Here is a 24227-nt window from a genome sequence, read left to right on the forward strand (position 1 = left end):
CAGAGAGGTTTTCATGCCCAGGGGAACACTCTGAGCCCACACTCAGCCCCAGAGCAGACACACATTGCTGCCCCTGCCCTCCCCAAGGACAGCCCCCCGTGCACCCCCTCTTGCTCCAGGAGCTTTTCCTCCAGGCCCCAGCCACAAGCTGAGGATGTGAGGCTGCTGCTTGTAAAAGGGGCTGGAATTTTCTCTTCCAGAGTCTGAACAGCCCGGAGGAGCCCTCAGTCCTGTGGGGCTGGGGCAGCAGGAAGCTCTGCAGAGCCATGGAGCAGCTGCACACGGTGTCCTGCGCATCCCACGGGCTGCAGCAGTTCTGGGCAGCACCCGCAAGAGTTTTGTGGTTGTTGGATGGGTCAGGGAGCCGGCCCAGGCTGTGGTTGAGAGCAGGGGGTCTGGGCACAGACACAGCTGAGAGCTGGGATTCCCCAGCTCCCGGTGAAGGGAGGGATTGCTCAGGTGCAAAAATGCACCCCCCTCCCCCGGGCCCTCTTGGGGGTTGTGCAGCACCGAAACACAAATCCCATGGCTCGGGTGGGGACAGACCCTCCCCAGCAGGGGCTGGTGGAGGGCCAGGAGCTGCAGCACTGTGCAGGTTTAGGGGTGCCCGTGGGGAAGTTCAGAGATTTGGCCGGAGCCGGAGGGGAGCTGGAAGCTGCCGTGTCCCCCACGGTCACTGCTGCTCACCCCCCTCCCGCACAGGGGATTTCTGACCAGGAGCACCGGGGAGGGAGAGCAAAGGGCAGCAATCTGCCAGCTGCTCAGCACCAGCCTCCCCTGGCATTGCAGCAAGTCAAAGCAGCCCTGAGCCGCTCTGGGGGTGTCTGGGACCCCAGGCAGACCCCACTCCCGTCCTCTCAGTCCTGCTCTCTCTGGTAAAGGAATCACGGGCTTAGGACTCGATATTTGGAGCTGCACCCTCATTTAGTGCCTCAGTCTGCTTGCACATCCTCCCCAGCGAGTACAGGAGATGGGGGCACCCAGACCCCCACCCCAGAGCCCCCAGAGCCCCCAGAGCCCCCAGCCCCCGGGAGGGAGGGCAGGAAAATGCCCCTCACCCCCAAGAGCCGGGGTCAGGCTGTCAGGGCTGGGGCTCCCCTGCTAAGCCACAACACCTCCGCTTTGGATGGCAGCCCGCAAAGGCATTTCGGGCCCTACCTGGGGGAAATCAATAGGAATTTAGCTGCATAAATTTGGATTAGAAATCTGAATCCCCTCGGGGATCTAAGCCTCATATCTGCATTTCCAGTTAGGTACCCAGGCCAAGAAATGTGGCTTTAATCGCTCTATCATGTCAGAATCAAGGGGCCTTTAATTTCCGTTCCCGACATGTGGCTTTCGCAGCGGCTCAAAGCTGATTTTGGAGCTGCAAGCGCGGCAAGAGGCGCCCGGTGCAGGGTCTTCCCTGCAACAGCACTCAGCACCCGCAGCTGTGCCGCCAGCACCTCCCTCCTGCCCAGCCCCGAGGATGTTTAAACAGAGAAAAAATTCAACTTTCTGCAGGGGGAAAAAAAGGAAAAAAAAAAAAAAAAAAAAAGGAATTAAGCAAAACAAAGAAGGTGTTTAGCTGTGAAAAGTCTCTGGCCAGCCAGAGAATTAGCTCTATCAAGGGGATGGGCTGAGCTGCGAAGCTGCTGAAGGCTGTGCTGACACGTTTTACTGAGCTGCGAGCGACACGAACCAGCCGCCCGCCACCTGCTCCCTCTGCGAGCGAGCAGCTCCAGCGGCCTCTCCCGAGCCTCTGCTCATGCGGGAAATGTGGGGAGTGGAGGAGCGGAGCTTGCCCCAGCCCGGGATGTCCCCACACCAGGATGCGGGGCTGACCAAAAACACCCACCCCGAGGGCTGGGTGTGCTTCTGGCTCGTGGCTCCGATGCAGGATTTGCGCTGGGGTTTTCTGCAGCGGAGCAAACTCGGGGAGGGAAGGGCTGGGAACAGGGCCTGGATGTCACCAAGGTTTGTCCTGCAGCGGGGGACACGGGCTGAGAGGGGCTCAGGGAGGTCCTGGGATTGTTGGGGGCAGCTCCAGGGCCAGGAGGACGGGCAGGACAGCAGCAGGACAGGCAGGGACACTGGTGCAGCACAGCGGGACAGGGAGCTGGGGCTGAGCCCATCCTGCTGCCCCCCACCGCTCCTGCAGGAGCTGCTGGACAGGGCTGGGCACTGACCCCCAGGCTGCAGGTGTCCTTCAGGCAGCTCCGGGAATTCTCAGCCGGCTTTGTGGCTGGGCATCACCTCCCGGGGGCAGGTTACACCAGGCTGATCCTCATGGAGAGGGGCCAGAGGGACCTGCAGGACAAGGGGCCTCTGGCACAGCCGGGCAGCACAAGTCTTTGACTCCAGGTTTGTCACGTAAAACATCTGGGGAGACACTGTGCGGGAGTCTCACACCATTTGTGTGTCCTGAGCGCACCACGGGTCACCGAGCCCCACATCCACCCTCTCCTCCCCTTCCCACAGCTCATCCTTCCTCCCATCATCATCCCCAGCTCCACCATCCCTTTCCGGCGAGGAGCAGCAGCTCAGCACAGCTCCCCCAGACTGCTGAAGAGTCACTCGGTGAGGAGAGCAGGCTGTGTCCCTGGCAGGACTGACACCACATCCTGCAGCATCCCCTCTGCAGCACCACCCCACACACGCAGAGCTCAGTGCCTGCCCAGAAAAATCCCAGCTGCCCTCCCAAAGAGGCCCCAGAGGGTCTCCAAGTCACCCAGGAGGCAGAAGAGCTCTCCGGGAGGGAGGCAAAGGAAATGAACCCGAGGAAATCCCCCACCCACGGAAACCAGCAGTGGCATCTGGTGATTCCCAGTGATTCACACCAGCTCGATTCAAACCAGCTGAGGCCCTGGCACAGCCCGTGGGGCTGGGGAGCGAGGAGAAGGACAGGGCAGGGCGGATGTGCAGCCAGAGCTCCCAGGCTTGTCCCTGCTCCGTGTTCACTGCCCGCTGGTGTCACCCCTTGCTCTGCCCGGGGGCTGAGCTGCGACGGCAGCAGGGAACATCCCCAGAGCTCCAGGATTTCTGTGCCAGGGAGAGCCAGCAGCAGCTCGTCACAGCCTGACAAAGGTTGTGATGTCCTGGGGACATCAGCAGCCTGGCAGAGCAGCCTGTCTGTCCCTTGGCACTCCCTGCTCCCCCAAAAAGCTCAGGGGAAGCTTCCCCGGGCTCTTAGGTCACTGCACATTCAGTTCCCTCAGAGAGTTTTCCTTCGATGTTTATGGCCAGGAACATCTTAGCAGCGCATTGGATGGGGAAGGTTTCTGTTCCCTGAGCTCAGTGACAGCAGGCAGCCACGTCCCACGGCGTGGTGGCATCCCGCCACGTGGGCACGGCTGGGGCACATCCCCTCACCTACAGCTCTGAGGGAATTCCACTCCTTCCTCGGCGCACTTCAGCTTTTACTCGGTGTTCAGAAATGCTAGGTGAGAAAAGCAAGCGGGAGGCGTCAGCGGCTGGGAGCCCTCGCTCATCGGGGTCCGCAGGGGCCTTGGCCGCGTTGTAGCTGGGCACAGATCTCAGTGGGGCTCGTGCAGGAGGAGGATCTCGGGGTTTGGCTTTGGCCCTGGCTGGAGGAGCAGGAAGCCTGGCTGTCCTGGGGGGTCTCTCCCGAGGAGTGGGAGCAGCGGGGAGCGGTGGGGCTGAGCTGGGGACTCCGCACGGCCACGGTGAGAGGGGCCGGGGCACTCGTGGGTCACAGGGCTTGGTGCTGAGGGGGTTCCTCCTGGTCTTGGCACCCAGTGTGAGCTGGCTGCGGGATGCCAGCAGCATTCCCACATTCCCAAGGACCCCCAGCGCTCCGCTGGGGCTCTGGAGCGGGTTCCACACCTGTGCTCCAGCACTGCTGGGGAAGGACGGTGCTGGGACAGACGAAGGGCTCTCACAGTGCCAAGGCCCCCTGCTGCAGACAGCTGTGTCCTCTCTGTCCCTGCTCCCTGACTCGGGGGATTCTCCGGCACCTGTGGGCGCTGAGGAGCCGTGGGTGTGCGTGGGCAGCACGTCCGTGAGCCCAGCCAGGCCGGCACGGCCCCGGGGCGGCCGGAGGGCGCTGCCCGCCCTCGGCAGGGGCAGCAGGTCCCGGGGCTGTCCCCAGGGCCGTGCCGGTGGCCCGTGGCCAGCGGGGTGGCAGTGCCAGCGGGCAGTGCCAGGCTCCCGGCCAGCCCGGCGTGTCCCGGCGGTGGGGGCCCATTAGAAACGAAATGTTCCTGCTGGGGGGGATTTTATTTGCACACTTCAGTAGAGTGGACACCAAAAGGCTTTGCTAATGCTTCACGGGCCGCTAATTTCCTCTGTGACCCGCATTGTGGCGGGCTGACCCCAGCCCGAATCCCTCGGCAATGAATGCCAAAGGCTGACACCGGCCCGGGTTAGGGGTGACAATGGGGCCTCTGTGGGCTCCGGGCAGGCTCCAGTCGGGAGCTGGAGAACAGGGGGAATTTGTGTGGCTCTCAAAAGCTCTGGGTGGCACAATAAGGGAGGCCCCGGGGTCCCCCAGGAAGACAGAGGCGGCCGGGGAAGCCGGGCCGGGGGAGGCGGAGGGAGGACGGGCTCCTTTGTCAGCAGCTTTCTTTAGAAAGGAAGGGTTTTCTCAATGCCCCCTCCAGACCCAATCGGGGCCCGGCAGATGGATATCACGGGCACGCTGCTTATTCACGGCGGGCCGCAGCTTTGAGCCGGGCCCCCGCCCCCTTCCCCACGGCGCTTTCTTCATTTTAAGGCCGATTTGTTTTGTTAATGTTTTCTTGCCCTCCCCCTCTCTCCGCGCAGATTGCGACTCGTACTGCAAAGCCTCCAAGGGGAAGCTGAAGATCAACATGAAGAAGTACTGTAAGAAGGACTACGGTGAGTGTCCCCTCCGCCGGGGACCAGCGGCGCCCGGGGGATGCGGACCAGGAGCATCCCGGCCGCGGTGGCCCCGGGGCCAGCCGGGGTCCCGGGGTGGCCGCAGCTTTGGGGATGGCTTTTCTGCCTTTGGGGATTGCTTTTCTGCAGAGGCAGCCCCGGGCGGCGATGCTCGGTGGAGCGGCGATGCCGAGCGTCACCCCGGAACGCGGGACGAGCGCGCCGCAGCCGCATCTGCGGGCTGTCGCGGCGTCTGCAGGACACCCGTGCTCTCCAAGGGCTCCCAGCGCCTTCTGCGCTGTGACGGCGCCGTGTCCCCTCTGCTCCCGCCGCGCTGTTACGTGCCACAGCTTTTCAGTATTTTAAAATATTTAAAATGTAGTTCGCTGTGGGGGTGAGCAGCAAGCAGTTCCCTGTCACCTGGATGCAATCCCGCCAGGATTCCCAGGAGACTTCAGAGGGTGGCGCAGCCCTGCGACAGCTCACACTGGGATCTGTCGGAGTTTTGGGTGACACGCTCAGATCTGTTCGAGGTCTGGGTGACACACTCGGCTCTGTTGGGGATTTTGGGTGACACACTCGGATCTGTTGGAGGTCTGGGTGACACACTCGGATCTGTTCGAGATTTTGGGTGACACACTCGGTTCTGTTGGGGATTTTGGGTGACACACTCAGATCTGTCGGAGGTTTGGGTGACACACTCGGATCTGTTGGAATTTTGGGTGACACACTCAGATCTGTTGGAATTTTGGGTGACACACTCAGTTCTGTTTGAGATTTTGGGTGACACACTCGGTTCTGCTGGAGGTTTTGGGTGACACACTCAATTCTGTTGTAGGTCTGGGTGACACACTCAGATCTACTGGAGGTTTGGGTGACACACTCGGATCTGTTGGAATTTTGGGTGACACACTCGTATCTGTTGGAGGTTTGGGTGACACACAGATCTGTTGTAGATTTGGGTGACACACTCGGATCTGTTGGAATTTTGGGTGACACACTCGTATCTGTTGGAGGTTTGGGTGACACACTCCGATCTGCTGGAGGTTTTGGGTGACACACTCGGTTCTGCTGGAGGTCTGGGTGCCACTGACACTCCATTTTGTTCAGGGCTCCCCTGTGGGCTCCAGCAGGCCCTGGGGAGGTGTGGCTGGCTCCAGAGGCGTCTCAGGCAGGAGATACCCACCCCCGGAGCAGTGAGCAGGGCGGAGGCGCCGCCGGAGCAGGGATTAGGGGAGCTGGAAAGAGCTTTTCCCTTCTCTTCTCTCACTCAGCATCCCTTCTGCAGCTGGCTCAGGTGGGGGGACACAGTCGCAGCGCTCCTCTGGGGTGCTCCCACCAGACCCCCTGGCCTTGGAAGGGTCTCCCACAGCCCCACGGCCCCAACCAGCCCCACAGCCGCGGCAAATTTGCTTTTTTGAGGACAAACCGCGGCGGTGAGGCAGCGGGGTGAGCGATGCCGGGGCAGCCCAGGCTTTCAGCAGGGCCAGGGAGGGAAGAAAGGGTTCAAAAGGTGCAGGGAGGGATAATAAAGACTTTGGGACTGACACCCCAGCAGGAAGCCAATTAGGAGGCTCTTTTCCTCACCGTTCTGCTGGCATCGCCGCGCTGAATGTCCTAAAAGGCCCTAATTAGCTTGAACAGAGCTCCTTCTCCCGCGGGCTCAATCGGGAGCTATCATCCGCCCCGCGCTCCTCAATGGGGCTTTTTTAGCTCCCCGCTTCATTCAGCCTTTCAAAGGGGATATTTCCCCTTATTTATTTCTCGTATCTGTTTGTTTTTGTCGGGTTTGTGGTGGTTTTTTTTCTTTTTTTTTTTTTCCTTTTTATTTTAATTTGGGCTTTTTTTTTTTTTTTTTTCCCCCCAGCGCGAGATGGGTTTGGGTGCAAATATTTGGAGAGAAACAGGAGGCGGGGAGGGGGGATCCAGGGAGCGGGGGAGGCAGGAACAGAGGCAGAAAAGCTTTTTCTGGGTTTGTTTCGGCTGCGTGGGGGAGCGCAGGGCGCTCAGCTCCCAGAAAAGCGGGGACGGAGGAGGGGTTTGCTGGGCTGGGGGCAGCTAAATCCCGGGGAGGCAGAAGGGATTCTGGCTGAACCCACCGAGGGTGGGGATTCCCCGGAGGAGAGGGGATGATGCGATGAGAGCAGGCGATGCTGACCCAGGTGAGGCGTGAGCATCCTTTACTCCCTCAGGCACCACGTCTTCAGCCCGATTTTGGGGATCTTTCCCCTCTCTGTGCGGCGTGACCGTGGTAAAGGAAGCCTGCAGTTTTTAAATCTCCGTTTTGCCCCCGATTCTGAGCCGCCTGTGCTGCAGCAGGGCCCGATCCTGCACGGGTGCTGCTGGAACGCTTTTGTACCGGCAGTGTGGTCCCAGGCGTCGCCCCCGTGCCGGCCCTGGGTCCCCATCCCAGCACTGGGCAGGGAATGGGGCTGAGGAACAGAATCCTCATCCCATAGGTGAGATCATCTGCTCACTTTGCCCTTTCTTGGAAAAAAAAAAGTAAAAAAATCCTTCCTTCAGCGGAGCCTTCTCTTAGTCACCCCCTTTGTCGAGAGGAGCTTGGCAGGGGCTGCTGGAAAAAAGCAAAACGTGTTTTCAGAAGGCAGCTTGAAAAGAGGGAGAGAGGGAGGGGGGAGAAAAAACCCTGAATCCCCAAAAAAAACCCAAGGAGGGGGGGAAGCACCAAGCCCGGCACTCACAGCCCCTTGCACTGCTTGGGAGGGGGAGAAATCCCATCCCTGGAGCTGAGCAATCCCTGCTGGAGCCACGTGCTGAGGGAGAGCCGGGGCACTGAGGGGTCCCCCAGCACCAGGGCACACCCAGGGATTAGGGATCATAAATCTCCAATATTAAACCAGTAGGAAATTGGCAACTGGAGCGAGGCAAAGCCGCCGCCAAATAAATTAAAAACTGAAAAAAAGAAAAAAGGGGGTGGGGGGGAAAAATTTTCACATTTTAACACTTTGCTCCAGCGAGGAGCCAGCCCTTTACATTCCCAAACCCAGATGGTGTCGGGGTCACCTTTTGCTGCTGGTTGGAATAAAATCCACATGGACTCCACTTGTGCAGTGAGAGGGGAGCCAAGCCTTTGGAAAAGCTTGGAATGGGACATCTGTGCCTGCCACCGCTGTCCCCAGCACCCCCTTCCACCTGGCCATATTAAAGCCCCTCAGACCCTCTGTTCTCACTGCCGCTCCTTGGGATCTTTCCCAAATTTCCAGCTCCCACAGACAGGTCCATGCACAGGACATGTGGGATATTCTGGGATTCCACGACAGGATGCACAGATTTGGCCCTGCAGCCCAGCCCTGAGTCAGCCTTAGCAGGGGAAGCCTTGAACTCAGGAGATTTACCACAAACCCCAAATGCAAACTAAAAAAAAAGGAATTAAATAATTAGGTTTTCCCCGGGCTCCCTGTTTTCATGGCAGCCTCAGCAGTTTTGGAGCCCTGGCTCACGAGCTCTGAATGCTGCAAGCCTCTGCTTTGCTTTCATCCTTCAGCAGCCGCCCTCAAACGTTGTCTTGAGGCTTTGGGCTGGGTTTTGTTTTTATTAACATCAAACCATCCACCCCTGAGCTTTCATCTCCAGCTTCCAGCCTTTGGGGCTTTCTTGTGGCTGGAGGCTCCCAGCCAGGCCTCGAGGAGCCGGGAGCATCCCTGAGCTCTGGGGGGTGACCGGGGACCCTCCCTGCCCTCCACAGCCCCGGGACCACCGGGTCACCTTCTTCTGCCCAAGAACCACCACGTGGTGAGAGCTGGACGGCAGCGTCCAGGTGGGGTTTGGGGTTCAGGAGTACCAGGGTCAGGTGGGACATGGTTCATGGGACAGCCCCTGCCCTCACCAGGTTCCAGCTGTCCCCAGCTGTCCCCAGCTGTCCCCAGCTGTGCCCAGCTGTGCCCAGCTCCTCAGGCCCGTTTGCTGCCTGGGAGCTCCCTTGGGAACAGAGCAGGATTCAGGGAGGTGATCCTGGAGAAAAATCTCTGGGTCTCTGCGAGTGCCTGGGGTGCAGCAGCCCCAGATTGCCCCCAGGGCTCGGCTGCCCAAGGTTTGCAAAGGTCAGGGAGGGGCAGGCACAGGGCACGGGCAGCCCCGAGGCAGCAGCAGGATCAGGAGCTGGTCTGGAGCCCCTCCTCACTGAAACCAGTGTCACCAGTCTGGAGCAGAGCCTGACCTCGCTAAAACCAGTGTCACCAGTCTGGAGCAGAGCCTATCCTCGCTAAAACCAGTGTCACCAGTCTGGAGCAGAGCCTGTCCTCACCGAAACCAGTGTCACCAGTCTGGAGCAGAGCCCCTCCTCACTGAAACCAGTGTCACCAGTCTGGAGCAGAGCCTGTCCTCGCTAAAACCAGTGTCACCAGTCTGGAGCAGAGCCTGTCCTCGCTAAAACCAGTGTCACCAGTCTGGAGCAGAGCCTGTCCTCGCTAAAACCAGTGTCACCAGTCTGGAGCAGAGCCCCTCCTCACTAAAACCAGTGTCACCAGTCTGGAGCAGAGCCTATCCTCGCTAAAACCAGTGTCACCAGTCTGGAGCAGAGCCTGTCCTCGCTAAAACCAGTGTCACCAGTCTGGAGCAGAGCCTGTCCTCGCTAAAACCAGTGTCACCAGTCCCAGCTGGAGCCATGGAAGCTGCAGCTCCTCTGATTTTGTTCTCCTGCTCCAGGTCACCACCTGCTCCAGGGGACCACAGCAAGGGGAGCACCACCCCCATGAGGAGCCACCATCCCCTCTCTCCTCCTCCCATCTGCTGCCCCCGGGGTGTTTCCAGGGATGTTTCTCCACCCCTGGACAGTCCTGTCACGGGGTTCAATGGGAGCATCAGCCAAGTGAGAGCAGTTCGGCACAAAGCCGAGCTTTGTCCCAGGAGAGGGCAGGTGAAGGACAACACCGAGCCCCAAAGCCAGCTTTGGGCTGGGGGGGGCACAGCAGAGCCAGAGCCCCAAATCAGGGAAGAACTGAAACCTCCTTCATGAGAAGGGAGGCTTTAAATCCCTGAGGTTTTCTCAGGGGACCCAGCTTAGGTGCTTCCAGAAATTCATCCCGGCCCATTCCTGCCGCTCTGCGTGTCCTGTGTCCCCTGGGAGGTGCTGGAACACCCAGACAAACACTAAAGCTGGGCTCCAAAACCCGGCTCAGGAGGAGCTGAGCGTCCTGGATGTGAGGCTATGGGCAGAAATCTGGCTGTCAGGGCAGGCAGCTGTGGCTGCGCCAGCCAAGCCTTCCTCAAAGCTTTCACTCCTTCCACTTCATTAATAAAAAGGGGAAAAATAAGAGACGGGGGCCTTGACATAAAAAAAAAAAAAAATACAGACTGTGTGTTTTAGAGCAGAATTTCCTGTAACCACCTCTCTCCAGTTCCTTTTCATTCATTTTCTCCATTTTGTCAGTGCAGACCCAGGCAGGTCAAAGGTTTAAGCTTTTTTGGAAAGATTTGTTTCCAAAAAATAAAAATTGGCTACTCTTCACATTTTGTTACCTTCACACCAGACAGGGAAATACACAGTCAGAGCTTAGGGTTGGTTTTTTTCCTTCCCCCCGCCACCCCCTTTTCTTTTTCCCTTTTTTCTTTTCTTTTTTTTTTTTTTTTTTAATGAAAGCATCTGGCCTCCATGACATGCTCTGAAAAAAATACCCCATATATTTTGCAACGTGTTAAAAAGCTGTGCTGGGCTGCAGAGCTCTGCTTCCTCCCAGAGCCTGGAATCACTTGGTTTTAGAGACAGGGGGATGCTCCTCCACCACCAGCCCAGGGGGAAAACTGGACACTTACAAGGCCAATGGCAGAGTTTTCCCTGAGGTTTATTGAGTTTCTTTTACCTCTGTTAATTTATACAACCAGGACTGGGGCTCAGCCAGGCAGGTGAGTGGGCAGGGGTTTATAGCTCCCACAGCGTGGAGGGAAGAGTGGGGAAAAAAGGGAAGAGCTCAATGATTTGGCTAAAAAAGCTCTCGGTGGTTGTGCTGTGCCAGCCTGTGCAGAGCCTGGCCCATCCTCAGCTGGGATTTCCCTCTGCTGGTGGGGATTCCTCATCCCACAGCTGGCAAACAAAGCCAGGAGGGCTGGGCAGGCCCTGCCTGGGGAAGGTGCTTTCCTGGAAGCTGATTTGTATCCCTGATCCAGGAGAGAGCAAGGGCTGGAGTGGTGGAGGGCTGAGGTTCCCTCAGTCCATGGCTACAGAGGAGATTACGCAGCATCAGCCATGGGCTTGGAAACCATCATCATCATCATCCTCATCATCCTCCTCATGATCCCCGCTGGTGCAGGGATCACTGTGTTCCTCCCAGCTCACTCTGGCTGTGGCAGCTGGTGGTGTCCCAGCCCTCTGACACCAGCAGAGCTCCTCGGAGCCATCCAGCGCTTGCAGAGATGTTTCAGTGGCTCTGCCAGATGCAGAGCTGGAGAGCATCTCCCAAGCCTGTGGTGGCCTTGGAAGATTTGCTGAGACCCTCAGGTGCAGCACTGGCTGCTCCCGTTCTTGGGGGGTGGCCTGGGGACAGCGTTTTTGGGCTTCCACGACCCTTGGCTGCTGCAAAATCCCTCTCCCTCACACAGCCCATTGGGTGAGGCCTGCAGTCCGTTTTCTCCTCAGCAGCCCGAACAGTGACACCTTTTCCTCTCTTGCCTGTGTGTTGTTTTTTTCCAGCCGTCCAGATCCACATCCTGAAAGCAGAAAAGAACGCGGACTGGTGGAAGTTCACGGTGAACATCATCTCCGTCTACAAACAAGGCAGCAACCGGATCCGGCGCGGAGACCAGACCCTGTGGATCCACTCCAAGGACGTGGCCTGCAAGTGCCCCAAAATCAAGCCCATGAAGAAGTATTTGCTGCTGGGCAACAACGAGGACTCTCCCGACCAGAGCGGCATCATTGCCGACAAAACCAGCCTGGTGATCCAGTGGCGGGACACGTGGGCCCGGCGGCTCCGGAAGTTCCAGCAGCGCGAGAAGAAGGGGAAGTGTAAGAAAGCCTAGAGGAGGAGGAGGAGAGGGAGAGACTGACTGTGCATGCTGCTTTGTGTAGAGCTGGGGCGGGCAGGGACCGGCTGCCAGGGCGGGCTGGGGGGGCAGGGGGACGGCGACCACGGCTGGGGAGTGCTGGGCTTGCACCTCATATTCCAGGGAGGACAGGACCCAACAGGACCCAAGAGGACTCAACAGAACCCAGCAGAACCCAGCAGAACTCAACAGAACCCAACAGGACTCAACAGAACCCAAGAGGACCCAACAGAACCCAACAGAACCCAGCAAAATCCAGCAGAATCCAGCAGGGCCCAACAAAACTCAACAGGACCCAGAAAAATCCAACAGAACCCAACAGGACCCAACAAAATCCAACAGAACCCAACAAAATCCAGCAGAACCCAGCAGGGCCCAACCAAACTCAACCCAGAAAAACAGGACCCAGAAAAATCCAACAGAACCCAACAGGACTCAACAGAACCCAACAAAACCCAACAGGACCCAACAGAACCCAACAGAACACAACAGGACTCAACAGAACCCAACAAAACCCAACAGGACCCAACAGAACCCAATGGGACCCTGCAAAATCCAACAGAACCCAACAGGACCCAACAAAACCCAACAAAATCCAACAGAACCCAAGAAAAGCCAACAAAACCCGATCACACACATGGACAGAACCCACAAGTGGGGTGCGGGCGTGCGGCACCTGGGACCCCCCAGCTCCCTCCTGCCCCGCTGCTGAAGAACTCAGAGACACCAAACTGCCTTCCAGCTGCCAACATCTGCTGCCTCCAAAGCACGGCACGGGCACATCCACCCTGTAAGAAACTAATCAACAGCACCGCTGGAAATTAACTCCCCATCCCCAAAACACGTATTTGCAACTTAGGCTGACTGAGACAGCTCTTGTAGAGGAAACTAAACCGAGACTTTTGCTGAGGACAGATCCGAGGATCGGCGGACGGGGTCTTGGGGGGCTTTGGTACCCGGCAGCCGTGGCCACCACCCGCTGATGGTGCCTGGGGCGGCTCAGGTCTCCAGCTGTGATGATGCTCTGGGTCCACTTTAGGCACAGCCAAGAGGGGACAATGTTGGTGGGTGACTTCCTGCTGTGCCTAACTCCGGGAACGGCTCCGTGCTCTGCCCCTGACCCTGAGGATGCTGCCCCCACCACGCTGAAGGAGTGTGAGCCCAGAGCGTGCCCTCTGCCTCTCCAGCCACCCGTTCACAGGCCAGGAGTCCCCAGGATAACCAGGATCCCCAAGGAAACACCCACACCTGACAAAAAATGAGTTGGCCTCCAGTTCCCATGAAGATCCTGCCAGTCTCAGTCCCTGAACCCACTGTGGCCACCCCTGAACCTCCTCCATGGGCTCGGTCCCCTCGGCTGCTGTCAGGATCCCTTAGTTGGTAGAAAATCCCTGCAGGTGACACCAAGGTCCTGGCTGGTCGCTGGTTTCACTCCCAGATTTGGGCAGCTCTCCCAAACCCACGGCAGCTCTGCCTTTGCTCCCTCTGGATCTCCCCGAGATCCCTGTAAAAGATCTTGGGGACAAACTGGGGAGCAGAGGACGCCAGGGACTGTCCCCAGGGGCAGTGGGGCTGGTGCAGAGCTCTGAGGCTTGGCCGGGTAGAGCCCACACAGGGCAGGGCCCAGGGAAGGGGTCTCAGCCAGGATCAAGGTGTGTCCCACCTGGAGCTCTCCTCCTTCTCCTGGGGGGACAAACAGCCAGTTGAAAATCCCCAGTTTCCAGTCATTAATGCACTGAGCACAGTGGAGGCTCCCTCAGCTCAGACTGGAGCATCTTCCCCCTGGGCACCCTGCGGGCAGGACTGGCTCTGGAGCTGGCACCCCCGTGCCAGGCTGCTCCCCTGCCCCGGGAACGGGGATATCCAGTTCCACCTCAGCCATGGAGACCGGGAATAGCTGGGGCAGGAAGGCAGCGAGGGCAGGACGGGACCTGGAGGAGAAGTAAACATTAGTCGCTATGAAAAGCAAAACCTCCCCGATATTTTTCCTTTTAGGAAACTTGGAAACATCTCTTTTATGACATTTTCCAGTGGTTTTGCCTTGTTTTATAGCAATTGACAATATTTATATAATGACATAAACCACCATAAAGCAGGGCAGCCATGTAAATAGGTGCAAAGAGGAGGCTCCCAGGGCTGCTGGAATCACCACCTGGAGGGACCCAGCTCTGCGGAGCCTCCCCTGCCACCACAAGGCCCTCCGAATTAATCTGGGTATTAGGAGAAAAATCCCACCCTGGACATCAAGCAACTCCCCTGCCTCCAAGTCTGTGTTTCCTCTCCTTTCCCAAACTGGACTTGGTTTTCCTTATCTCGGAGCTCAAGGGGAGCTGACGGTTTTGCAGCCAAGGGAGGTGAAGCCGCCAGGTTCTGAGGGATAAAATCTGACCTCAAGTGTCTGAATGGAGGCTTAAAGCCCCAAAACTGCTCTCCTGCATTCAGCTGCTGCCAGGGAACCCCAAAGCTGGGGACAGCACATCCCCAGGTGGCCGGGACGTCCCCAGCCTTCAAGTGGTGCCTAAAAGTAAGAGAATCCCCCCCAAAGCCAGTTCTGCACGTGGAGAGCAGGAAGGAAAGGCCAGGGAACATTGGGACCTGGGAACTGCCCACAGCTCACCCGCACACCCAGCGCTCACTCTGCTTCCAGCCTTGTCAAACACAGCCTGGACACCCCAAATCCCCCCAGGGACACCCTCCAGCCCCTTCCCTGCTCCCACTGCTCCCGGAGGCTGCAGAAGACCCCCCCCCCCCCCCACGGCCAGACCCCTCCAGGCACTGACACAGCCTGGGGGCTCAGATGAGTTGGCACAACAGCTGGATCCTGGCACAGGGGGGAGGTCCCCAGCCCCGTCCCACCAGGACCTGTCCCTCCATCCCTGCTGGAGCTGTGTTCTCTCAGGTCAGAGCAGGCAAACCCCTCCCTCCACCCAGGGTCCCAGTGCCCTCCGGGCGCTCCCAGTGACCCCGACCTGCTGCTGGAACTGGTGCTGGAACTGGAGCAGCCTCAGCTGGGAGGGCAGAGCAGCCCCACTTCAGGGCCCCGAGGTGCAGCTCTCCCCTGCAGCCACCCCTGCTGGAGGACATCCCCAGGAGGACAGCTCTGGTGCTCACCCACAGGGACACGATGTCCCCTCAACACCTGCACGGCCGGGGGCAGCTCTGGGGGACCGAGCCCGTCCTGACCAGCGAAGGAGCCAGCCCTGGGGACCCCGAGGACGGAGGGGTGGCCGGGAAGGGGCTGCGGTGCCTTCAGAGAGGCTTCGGAGAGCAGCTGAAATGCCAAAACAATCATCACTGACCGTAGCACCCGACAGAAGTCGCTTGGTCTCGTTTCTGTTCGTTCCGTCGTGTCCGTGCCCCCTCCCCGCCCCTGCCTCATCCCCTCACAAACCTGTGTTCGTTTTGGGGTTGGTTTTGTTTTGTTGTTGATTTTTTTTAATTTTTTTTTTTTTTTTATTTCTGTTAATATCTTGAACTGTAAATGTTGTTTAGTTACGACCATGGCAGACTGCTTTGGGCGATGTTTCTTTACAATGCATACTAATATATTATGGTTATTATATATGAATATATTTAATGACACGTGAAAAAGTTGTGGATTTTCTTATTGCTTCTTCGAGTTGTTTCTTTTTTTTTATTTTTCCTTTTTTTTTTGTCCCATTTTGTTTGTTTGTTCCTTAGATTGGCTGTAATTGACCCAAAGGAGCCTGTAACTGTCCAGCACCCCCTCGGTAGAACTAAAGTCAGAAACCAGTTGAATAAACTCTTGTAAACTGTAAAAATCTCCAGGAATTTCTGTTGTTTTTATTTTTTACCACCCCATTTCTCGGTGAGCCTGTGGGACAGGGACGTGGGCAGGGAAACGCTGGTGTCTGTGGGGGTCCCCTTGGCAGGGCTGAGGTGGCACAGCTGCCTGTGACTGGCAGTGCCAGCCCTGTCCCTGCCCAGCACCCTCCCAAGCGGCCCTGGGGACAGCGGGGTCACCGTGGGTGGGTGGCTTGGGGGGTCCCCGCCAGCCCCTGTGGGCTCAGCTGGGGCGCAGCTGTGGGGACAGCCGAAGTTTGGAGTCAGGAAAGCTGCCAAGCCCACTCTGGGCACGTTTCTGTGCCATCCAGAGGCTGCTCCGCGGCGCTGGCCCCTCCTGCCCATCCTCTGCGGGGCTCCGGCAGCTCCATCCCAGCACCAGCGGGGCTGAGCCCAGGCAAGGGCTGGTGGCACCCACGGCATGGAGAGATGGAGGTGTGTGGGGGGGAACTGAGGCAGCAAAACACTTCCAGGGACAAAAAATCCAGGCAAAAGGATCCCCAGGCGCTGGGGGTCAGCCCAGCTGACCTGAGCCTTCAGCAGCGCTGGCAATTTAGGAATCCAAAAACATCCCGGGGGGCGGAAATCTCAGCTCTTTATTGCCCAGACAAATGGGCCACGAGCGCTGCTCCGAGGGGCAAATGGCCTTCCCAGATTGCAGGTGGCCACTTGGCCCAAGGTGGCTCTGGAAAGGGGGGGATGAGGCTGTTCCCACGGAGGGCTGGGCCTGGGGTGGTTTTCCCAGCCTGGTCCCACCAGGCAGTGTGGGAGAGCAGCTCACGCCAGGAATGAGGGAATGTGAAAATGCCTCCCAAGATGATCCCTGTCCTCCTGCAGGAGGTGGGGGTTTCTCCCAGGGCACCGGGATGTCCTGGAGCTCACACCAGGCCTGCTCCCAGCACTGGGATTTTCCATGGAAGCAGCGGAGCACGTCCTCCAGGGGAGACTCGGAGGAGGTGCCAGGGAAGGCGAAGCCTGGGATGTCTCTGGGCACATTCCAGGAAGATCTCTGCTTGGAGAAGCCGCTCCAGGTTGGCAGCTCGGAGCCAAACCCCGGCGTCTCTCGTATTTTAACCTTCCCTTTTCTTTAGTGGGGCAGGGAGACAGAAAAGCTTCCCTGCACACAGCAGAGCTCTGCCAAATCCGCTGCTTTTTAATAAAACTCCTCACCCACACGACACGATAAATGTTACCAAAAGGGCAAGGCTGAGAACCTCTCTGTGCACATCCAGCAAATCCTGGTGTTTCCACCCTCCCCAGGCACTCACAGGAAAAATGTGTTGGGAGAACCCAGTGGGTCAGAAAGCGCCTCTGAGGCCTTGGTCAGAACAAAGTCTTGTGGAACGCTGCTCAGGATGAGTTACACGTCCATCCTGCGTGTCCTGGGAATCCAAACAAAGCCGTGATTCCTCCCAGAAGTGACACTTTTAACCAGAAGCCCAGGCCCGTGGTCTCATCTGAACAAACCCCGTGTCCCTCTCCTGCTGTCCCTGAAGATCCACGGGGCTGCTGCAGAGCTGGGAGTGAAATCCTGCTCCAGGCTGAGGCTGCTGCCGAGGAGCAGCTCCAGGAGCATTCCCAGCGCCGCTCCCGCTGCAGAGCTGCAGGAATGCCCAGATTTGGAGCTCCTCTCCAAAGCCTTTCCTTGTCTCCACCTGGAGGAGCCGCGCTTAAAGCTCCATTTCTAATCTGACATCAGCCCCCTGCAGTGTCCCCTGGAAAACCAGGGGACATTAAACCACCTCTGTTTGTCCCTCCCCTCCTCTGACAGCCACAGGTGAAGCCTCTCCCAGAGAAAACTGTCCAGGCACAGCCTGGGCTGGACTCGCAAAGGCTTCGGGGATTTTCTGCAGCAGAGCACACGGAACCCTCCGGAGGAGCTCCGACCTCCACCCCTGCTCCAGCTCTGGACGCTGAGGATGGGCTGGGCACGGGCACAGAGCTGAAGCTGGAGGGCACAGCTGCATGGATCTCTGCCTTTTCCCTCCACCAAGCTGCTGTCTCCCCTCTCCAGGAGCACAGAGCCAGGGAAATGCTCTCTGGGTCCAGGGCACAGCTCCCACAGCTGCAGGACACGGCACCACCCACGGCAGGCGAAGAGGAGCAGCTGTGGATCCCCGGGAATGTTCAAGGTCAGACTGGACGGGGCTTGGAGCAGTGGAAGGGGTCTCTGCCCATGGCAGGGGATGGGATTTAAAGTCCTTCCCATCCAAACCAGTCTGGGATTCTGTATATTCCAGCTGAGAGCTGTGAAAGGAGACAGCACCAGGGCAGGTGAGGGCCAGCCCTTGCAAATCTCACAGATCTGTCACAATACAAACAAAGTCTGACAGAAATTGCTTACCTCCCTCTCCAGACCAGCTCTTAGGATGTGGCAGCGTTGGATAAATCATTCACAGACAACACAAGACAGTAGGAAACAATAAAACCTCAGGCAGATGAACTGTGTATAAATGGATCAGCTTTAATCAGTATTTATTGCTCGCTCTGTTAATCCTGAAATCAAACTGGCATGTGTAACAAAATAATTATTCTCTTGGCCAGAAGCAAACATTTAATACTTCTTTTTCATTAGTTTTGAAAAGGTAATCCTTCCTCTCAGCTGTAGAAGGGTGTGAGGAGCTGTCAAAGGAAGAGCCAGAGCTCAGTGAGGATGTGAATTCTGGAGCATCTCCCGAGGCCGGGCTGGCAGAGCCCTGGGCAGCACACGAGGGCAAAGCTCTCCACTCTCACAGGCTGGGCTGAGCGCTGCTGCTGCTGAACCCCCATCCCTGGAGATCAGTAGATCACCAATAACCATCCCTGGAGATCGATAACTCACCAATAACTGTCCCTGGAGATAAATAATTCACCAATAACCATCCCTGGAGATCGATAACTCACCAATAACTGTCCCTGGAGATCAGTAAATCACCAATAACCATCCCTGGAGAACGATAACTCACCAATAACCATCTCCGGAGATCAATAATTCACCAATAACCATCCCTGGAGATTGATAACTCACCAATAACTGTCCCTGGAGATAAATAATTCACCAATAACCACCCCTGGAGATCGATAACTCACCAATAACCACCCCTGGAGAACAGTAAATCACCAATAACCATCCCTGGAGATTGATAACTCACCAATAACCATCTCCAGAGATCAATAATTTACCAATAACCATCCCTGGAGATTGATAACTCACCAATAACCATCCCTGGAGATAAATAATTCACCAATAACCACCCCTGGAGATTGATAACTCACCAATAACCATCCCTGGAGATCAATAAATCACCAATAACCGTACCCGGAGATTGATAACTCACCAATAACCATCCCTGGAGATCAATAATTCACCAATAACCATCCCTGGAGATCAATTAACTCACCAATAACCATCCCTGGAGATTGAAAACTCACCAATAACCGTCCCAGCAGATCAATAAATCACAAATAACCGTCCCAGCAGATCAATAACCCACCAACACCACCCTGACCCAGCCCGCAGTGATTCCCTGCAGCCCGTGGGGTCCTGCAGGCGCAGTCACTCCCCAGGACCATTCCAGGAGCCTCTTCTCTCCCCGAAGGAGGGACCCTGGAGCAGGAACGCCGCTGTTCTCCCCAGCGCCCTGCACTCCGCTGTTTGGGTATGTGAGATCGGCAGGGCAGCAGCACCAGCGCGTCCCCAGAGGCAGCTGCAGCAGAGGTGGCTCCGTCCTGCAGCTGCAGCTGCCTGGGGAAGGTGGGAGAGTGGGATGCGATCCTCTTTTCCCACTGAGATGCTCCAGGCCCCACCGAGCCCCTGAGCCACGCTCCAAGGACAGAGGGTGTCTGGCGGACGCTGCCGCTGTGGAGTTCGTTCCCAGCAGAGGAGCTGATTTCCAAGGATGGAGCTCTTTCCCAGCAGAGGAGTTGATTCCCAAGGATGGAGCTCGTTCCCAGCTGTGGAGTTGATTCCCAAGGATGGAGCTCGTTCCCAGCTGTGGAGTTGATTCCCAAGGATGGAGCTCCTTCCCAGCAGAGGAGTTGATTCCCAAGGATGGAGTTCCTTCCCAGCAGAGGAGCTGATTCCCAAGGATGGAGCTCGTTCCCAGCAGAGGAGCTGATTCCCAAGGATGGAGCTCCTTCCCAGCTGTGGAGCTGATTCCCAAGGATGGAGCTCGTTCCCAGCAGAGGAGCTGATTCCCAAGGATGGAGCTCGTTCCCAGCAGAGGAGCTGATTCCCAAGGATGGAGCTCGTTCCCAGCAGAGGAGCTGATTCCCAAGGATGGAGCTCGTTCCTGCACAGAGGTCCTGCCCAGGGCAGGGCGCTCCCCGGAGCCCCGCGCTCCCCTGGAGCAGCCGCTCCGGCGCGGTCGGGGTTAACCCGTGGGCCAGAGCGCGACCACGGCGATGGCGATGAGCAGCAGCACGATCACCACCAGCATCCCTGCGGGAGACACAGCGAGGCTCAGGCTGCCGCCCTCATCCTTTACAGACGCTCCTCGGGGGTGGGATCCCCCCTCCTCCCCGCCGGGAAGGATTCCCCCTGCTCACCCCGCACTGGTGACCCGAGCAGAGGCCTGGACCCAAACCCCAGCGGGGCAGAGCTGTTCCTTCCCCTCCTGACCCTCCAAATCAGTATTTTCCGGCAGTGCCTGTGTGTTCAGGCAGGTATCTTTAGGTATCTTCCTACCTGAACACGTGCCATGGAAACATCAAGGGAGGTGTTTAACTCGGAGCCAGGCCAGCTGAGCTCCGCTAGAATCCCTCCGTACCATCCCGCTGGGGCAAAGGACTACTCAGGAGGAAATCCAGACCGCACCAGGAAATTGTTTCCAACACAAAGTCCTCCTGCTCCCAGACAGAGCTCTGTGCAGAGCTGGGCTTTCAGGCGTGTGCCTGACTCGGGGGAGCAGGGATCCTCCAGCTCTGGAGAGAATCCCGCAGTGCTCTGCCCCACCTGTGCCCGTGGCTCCGTGTGCCCCATCCTGCCCCAAACCCACCGGATCCCTGCAGAAGTTCATGACAAACGAGCCCTCACAAAATGAGATCTCCTCTCCTTAACCCCCCATTTCTCAGGGGAACCCACCCTTTCTCTCCCACTTTTTAGAGGAAAGGAAGACATGTTGTAGTGAGAACATCCTGGATCCACCTCCCAAACCACCCCCGATGAACAAACTCCTCACCCAGCTGGATCACTGGGCACTGGCATCACACTCCTGGGCTTAAACGAGCTTTTAATTAAGAGGCTTTTATTTGTGCTCAGTATCTGCTCCGTGCCGTCTCCCTGCCCGAGCTGAGGGAACACAGAGGGCTCCAAGGGCGGAAAACCTGTCCCTTCCTCTTCTCTGCTCACTGAGCACTATTACTCAACCACTTGCAGTATTTACAAGCCCAGCTCATGGCAATTAAAAAAGGATGTATTGAGATCAACTCCTCTTTCCAAGCTGGAAAAGGATATTAGACACCGCTTTTTGTAAATAGTGTCATGTTTTCTGTGCAGAAACTGTTCCTCTGCCAGGGGGCCAGGATTTATTTTTTTTTTCCCAGGGAAATAAGAGTTGCCACCAACAGTATTTTTTTCTTCTCTTGTGCTCCGCTGAAACCGTTTATGATCCCTCTGGCAGTGGGAGCCATTCCCTGTGTCCTGACCCCCATCCCGTGTCCCCAGTCCCTCTCCAGCTCTCCTGGAGCCCCTTTAGGCCCTGGAAGAGGCTCTGAGCTCTCCCTGGAGCCTTCTCCTCTCCAGGCCGAACAGCCACGACTTTCTCACCCTTTTACTCTCATATTTTTTACACCTTAGCATACATTTTGCAGTTTTCAGCAGAGCCAGGAGCAAATAATTTGCCTAAATAGGGAAGAAGTGAGATCTGATAAAGCTGCCACATCCCCATTCTCTGTTGTGCTTTGCACTGGAGGGAGAAGTTTTTAGAGGGTGCAAATCCTTCGCACAGTTTCAGCCTAACCGAGTTTATGGACTCCAGCAATTAAAGAGACAACCGAGATCAGCTGCTTGGAAAATACTCCATAGGCGTGAATTTGTAACGGTGCAGAGGGGAGTTAATGGGGTGTAATTATCCTTTGACGAGTCCCAAGGAAAACTGCACTTAAACCCCAGATTATTCCCCAGCAGGAGGAGGGGAAGGTGGGGGACTCGCGAAGGAGGGCACAGCGAAATGAAAGAAACCTCCCTTCATTCCTGGGAAGAGACTGGCATTCAAAAATTGCAGCCAAACAAGCCGTGGCCAGGCGCTGTCCTTGTCCTTGTCCTTGTCCCAGCAGAGCTGCCGAGCACAGGGACACCAGAGCAGGACTGCCCACAGCACACACGCACCTCAAAGCACACACAGACCAGATGCTGCGCACATTCCTCCCCTGTACCACACAACTGCAGGTTAGAGGGATCTGAAGGTTTCAGACCTGGCTGTTTCACGTGCTTTCCCCACAAAAGCCGTGGGTAGGATCTGACAGGAATTCTGCGCTCTGAGGTCCCTGTCTGCTTTGCCTCTTTTTTTTTGCTCAAATGCTATGAAATATAAATACTCGCCTTGACAGGCAACCCTCAAAGAGAAGTGCAGGAATCAAAGCCATGCTTAAAGTCAACAGGAGCCGGGAGAGAACAAAGAAAAGCTTCTCGTGCAAAAGGAAACAGTGCCAGGAATACAGATCCAAACTGCATCTCTCAGGGAAAGGTGGGAAGCAGAAATCTCTGGGCAACTACGGAGCAAATAATCAAGGCAGGCTGCAGTAAATGCCACGCTCCTGAAGCTCCCTCTGCTAAAGGCTGTGGGGCAGAGCTCCAGCTGCTGCTCCAGCTGCTGATCCCGGGCAGGAATGCAGGGAGCACATTCCCAGTTCCAGGGCATGTTCCCTGGCAGGATGGGATCTCCCCAGCGTTCCTGGAACGGTGGCACTCACAGCATGTTACTGCTGAGCTCCCTGCCTCAGGGGGCCCCAATGCTCCAGGTCTCACCAAACCTTTTCCAAACAAAGATCCCATCTTCAGATACCAAAGGAAAGTTAAATTACATGTGGTTTAATGCTGCTCTTTGGTCTGTCTCAGCTCTCTGTCCAGCCCTGAGAGCAGAGGTCCTGGGGCAGCCTGAGCCCCCTGGACATTCCCTCTCCCCAGATTTGTCAGCTCTGAGGGTCACTGCTTTGGGGTTCCTCACGGACACCCTCCCCAGGGATTTACCCCCCAACCACCAACTTTCCAGCTTGGGTTCACACAGAAAAGCAAAACCTCGAGGTCCAAATGCACCTGGAGGGCACCCAGGACAGGACTGTCCCCCCCAGGGCACCTCAGTGACCAGGGGAGGTGCTGAGGGGGGCTGTCCCCTCTCCACGGGTGCCCAGCCCCAGATTCTCTTCCAGCCTGGAAGCAGATTGCTGGGGCAGCCCCTCCCCACAGGGACAGGTCTGGCCGGCGTGATCCCATCCATCCTCCCAAACCCAGCTCAGCTGGAGCCTCGGGATGCAGCTGTGCTTGGGTGAGCTGGGGGGTTCTGAGGGCTCAGCACTGGGGATGTTCAGAGAGCAAACACAGCCCCGTGGTGGTTGGCTCCTGGGGGCTGAGGGCAATGCTGATTTCAGCCCATTAAAAAGAAAAAAAAATCCAAGGAATTGTGCGTGTGTGGCCAAGTCCTCTGCCCTGGCTTTGGCAGCTGCAAGGCTGCATCCCCGTCCATTTCAACCATGTCCAACTGGCAAATCCCAGCCCAAAAATGAGATGTGCCCATGGCAGTGCCCTGGCTCTGCCTGCAGAGAGGAGGCGCAGGGAAGGCAGCGAGCCCTGAGCCTCCCCCTGCTCCCTGCCAGGGAGTATTTCTGGGAACAGCAGCTGTCCTTGGGGTTTTCCCGCTGATTTGAGCGGAGTGTCATTCCCAGGTTCAACACTCGTGTCTTTTATAGATGATAAAATAATAACAAACAGCATGCTCGGGCTTTAAAGAGCCGGTATAGCTACAACTGTATAGTTACATTATCTGGAAAAAGCAGCTTGGCTTAGGCCAAGGAAGTTTTATTCCCACAGAACTGTCTATCCAGAAGTTTATGGACAGGTCTTCTTTTACAAGGGACGCGGAGCAGTAACTTATAAACACATAATCGTTGTTTTATAGGGCAGCAGAGAGGCAGGGCGAGGATGGGAGCTCCAGCACGGGCTGCAGAGGCCTGGCTGCTCTCCTCGAGGACTTCTATTTAATATCGCGGCTTTAAAGAGCCCAAACTTTATCTGCTCTTTCAGTGAGTTAATTTTAAGCCCGTGTTGCCAGATATATGGCAGAAACCCTGCCCAAATCCCTTCCAAGCTCGGAGGCTGGCTCTGAACCCTCTGCACATACCTAAAGCACTACTTGCACATGGCAAGCACCCCAAGAAATCCATCTTGCTGTCCTCCACGCTCCCTAAAAAAGATCCAAACACTTTCTCCCCCCCAAGCCATAAAACCCTTTCCCTCTAACGTTTTCTCCCCGCTCCGGGCATTCAGTTTGTGCCGCACTGAGAAGCGCTCGAGCTGAAATCCCACGCTATTAAGCTGGCTTGTGCGTACACACAGCCCCGACGGCCACACCTGCAGCACCGAACCCACCTCTCTGGAGGCTTTTCTTTAT

The 24227-nt window shown here is 56.9% G+C and overlaps 2 protein-coding genes across 5 annotated transcripts in view; one reads left to right on the forward strand and one right to left on the reverse strand.

The window, feature by feature from the left end:
* The window catches only part of NTN1 (netrin 1), an 86214-nt gene extending 74331 nt beyond the window's left edge, over positions 1-11883 (forward strand). The window contains exons 5-6 of the mRNA XM_040081623.1: positions 4765-4839; positions 11486-11883. Of these exons, the coding sequence (XP_039937557.1) occupies positions 4765-4839; positions 11486-11814 (404 nt within the window). The 3' untranslated portion in view covers positions 11815-11883. The remainder of the gene's footprint in view (positions 1-4764; positions 4840-11485) is intronic.
* STX8 (syntaxin 8) overlaps positions 1-24227 on the reverse strand; it is a 105456-nt gene that overhangs the window by 1724 nt on the left and 79505 nt on the right. For 2 of the 4 annotated variants that reach the window (XM_040081626.2, XM_040081624.2), the window contains one exon: positions 18084-20062. The exons of 1 other annotated variant lie outside the window; for it this stretch is intronic. In XM_040081626.2, the coding sequence (XP_039937560.1) occupies positions 19995-20062 (68 nt within the window). In that variant the 3' untranslated portion in view covers positions 18084-19994. Of the gene's footprint in view, positions 1-11371; positions 11503-18083; positions 20063-24227 lie in introns of those variants that run through there. One more of the 4 variants, XM_058422910.1, reaches the window with a different exon arrangement.

This window comes from Hirundo rustica, chromosome 18, assembly GCF_015227805.2.
Source record: "Hirundo rustica isolate bHirRus1 chromosome 18, bHirRus1.pri.v3, whole genome shotgun sequence".
NCBI lineage: Eukaryota > Metazoa > Chordata > Aves > Passeriformes > Hirundinidae > Hirundo > Hirundo rustica.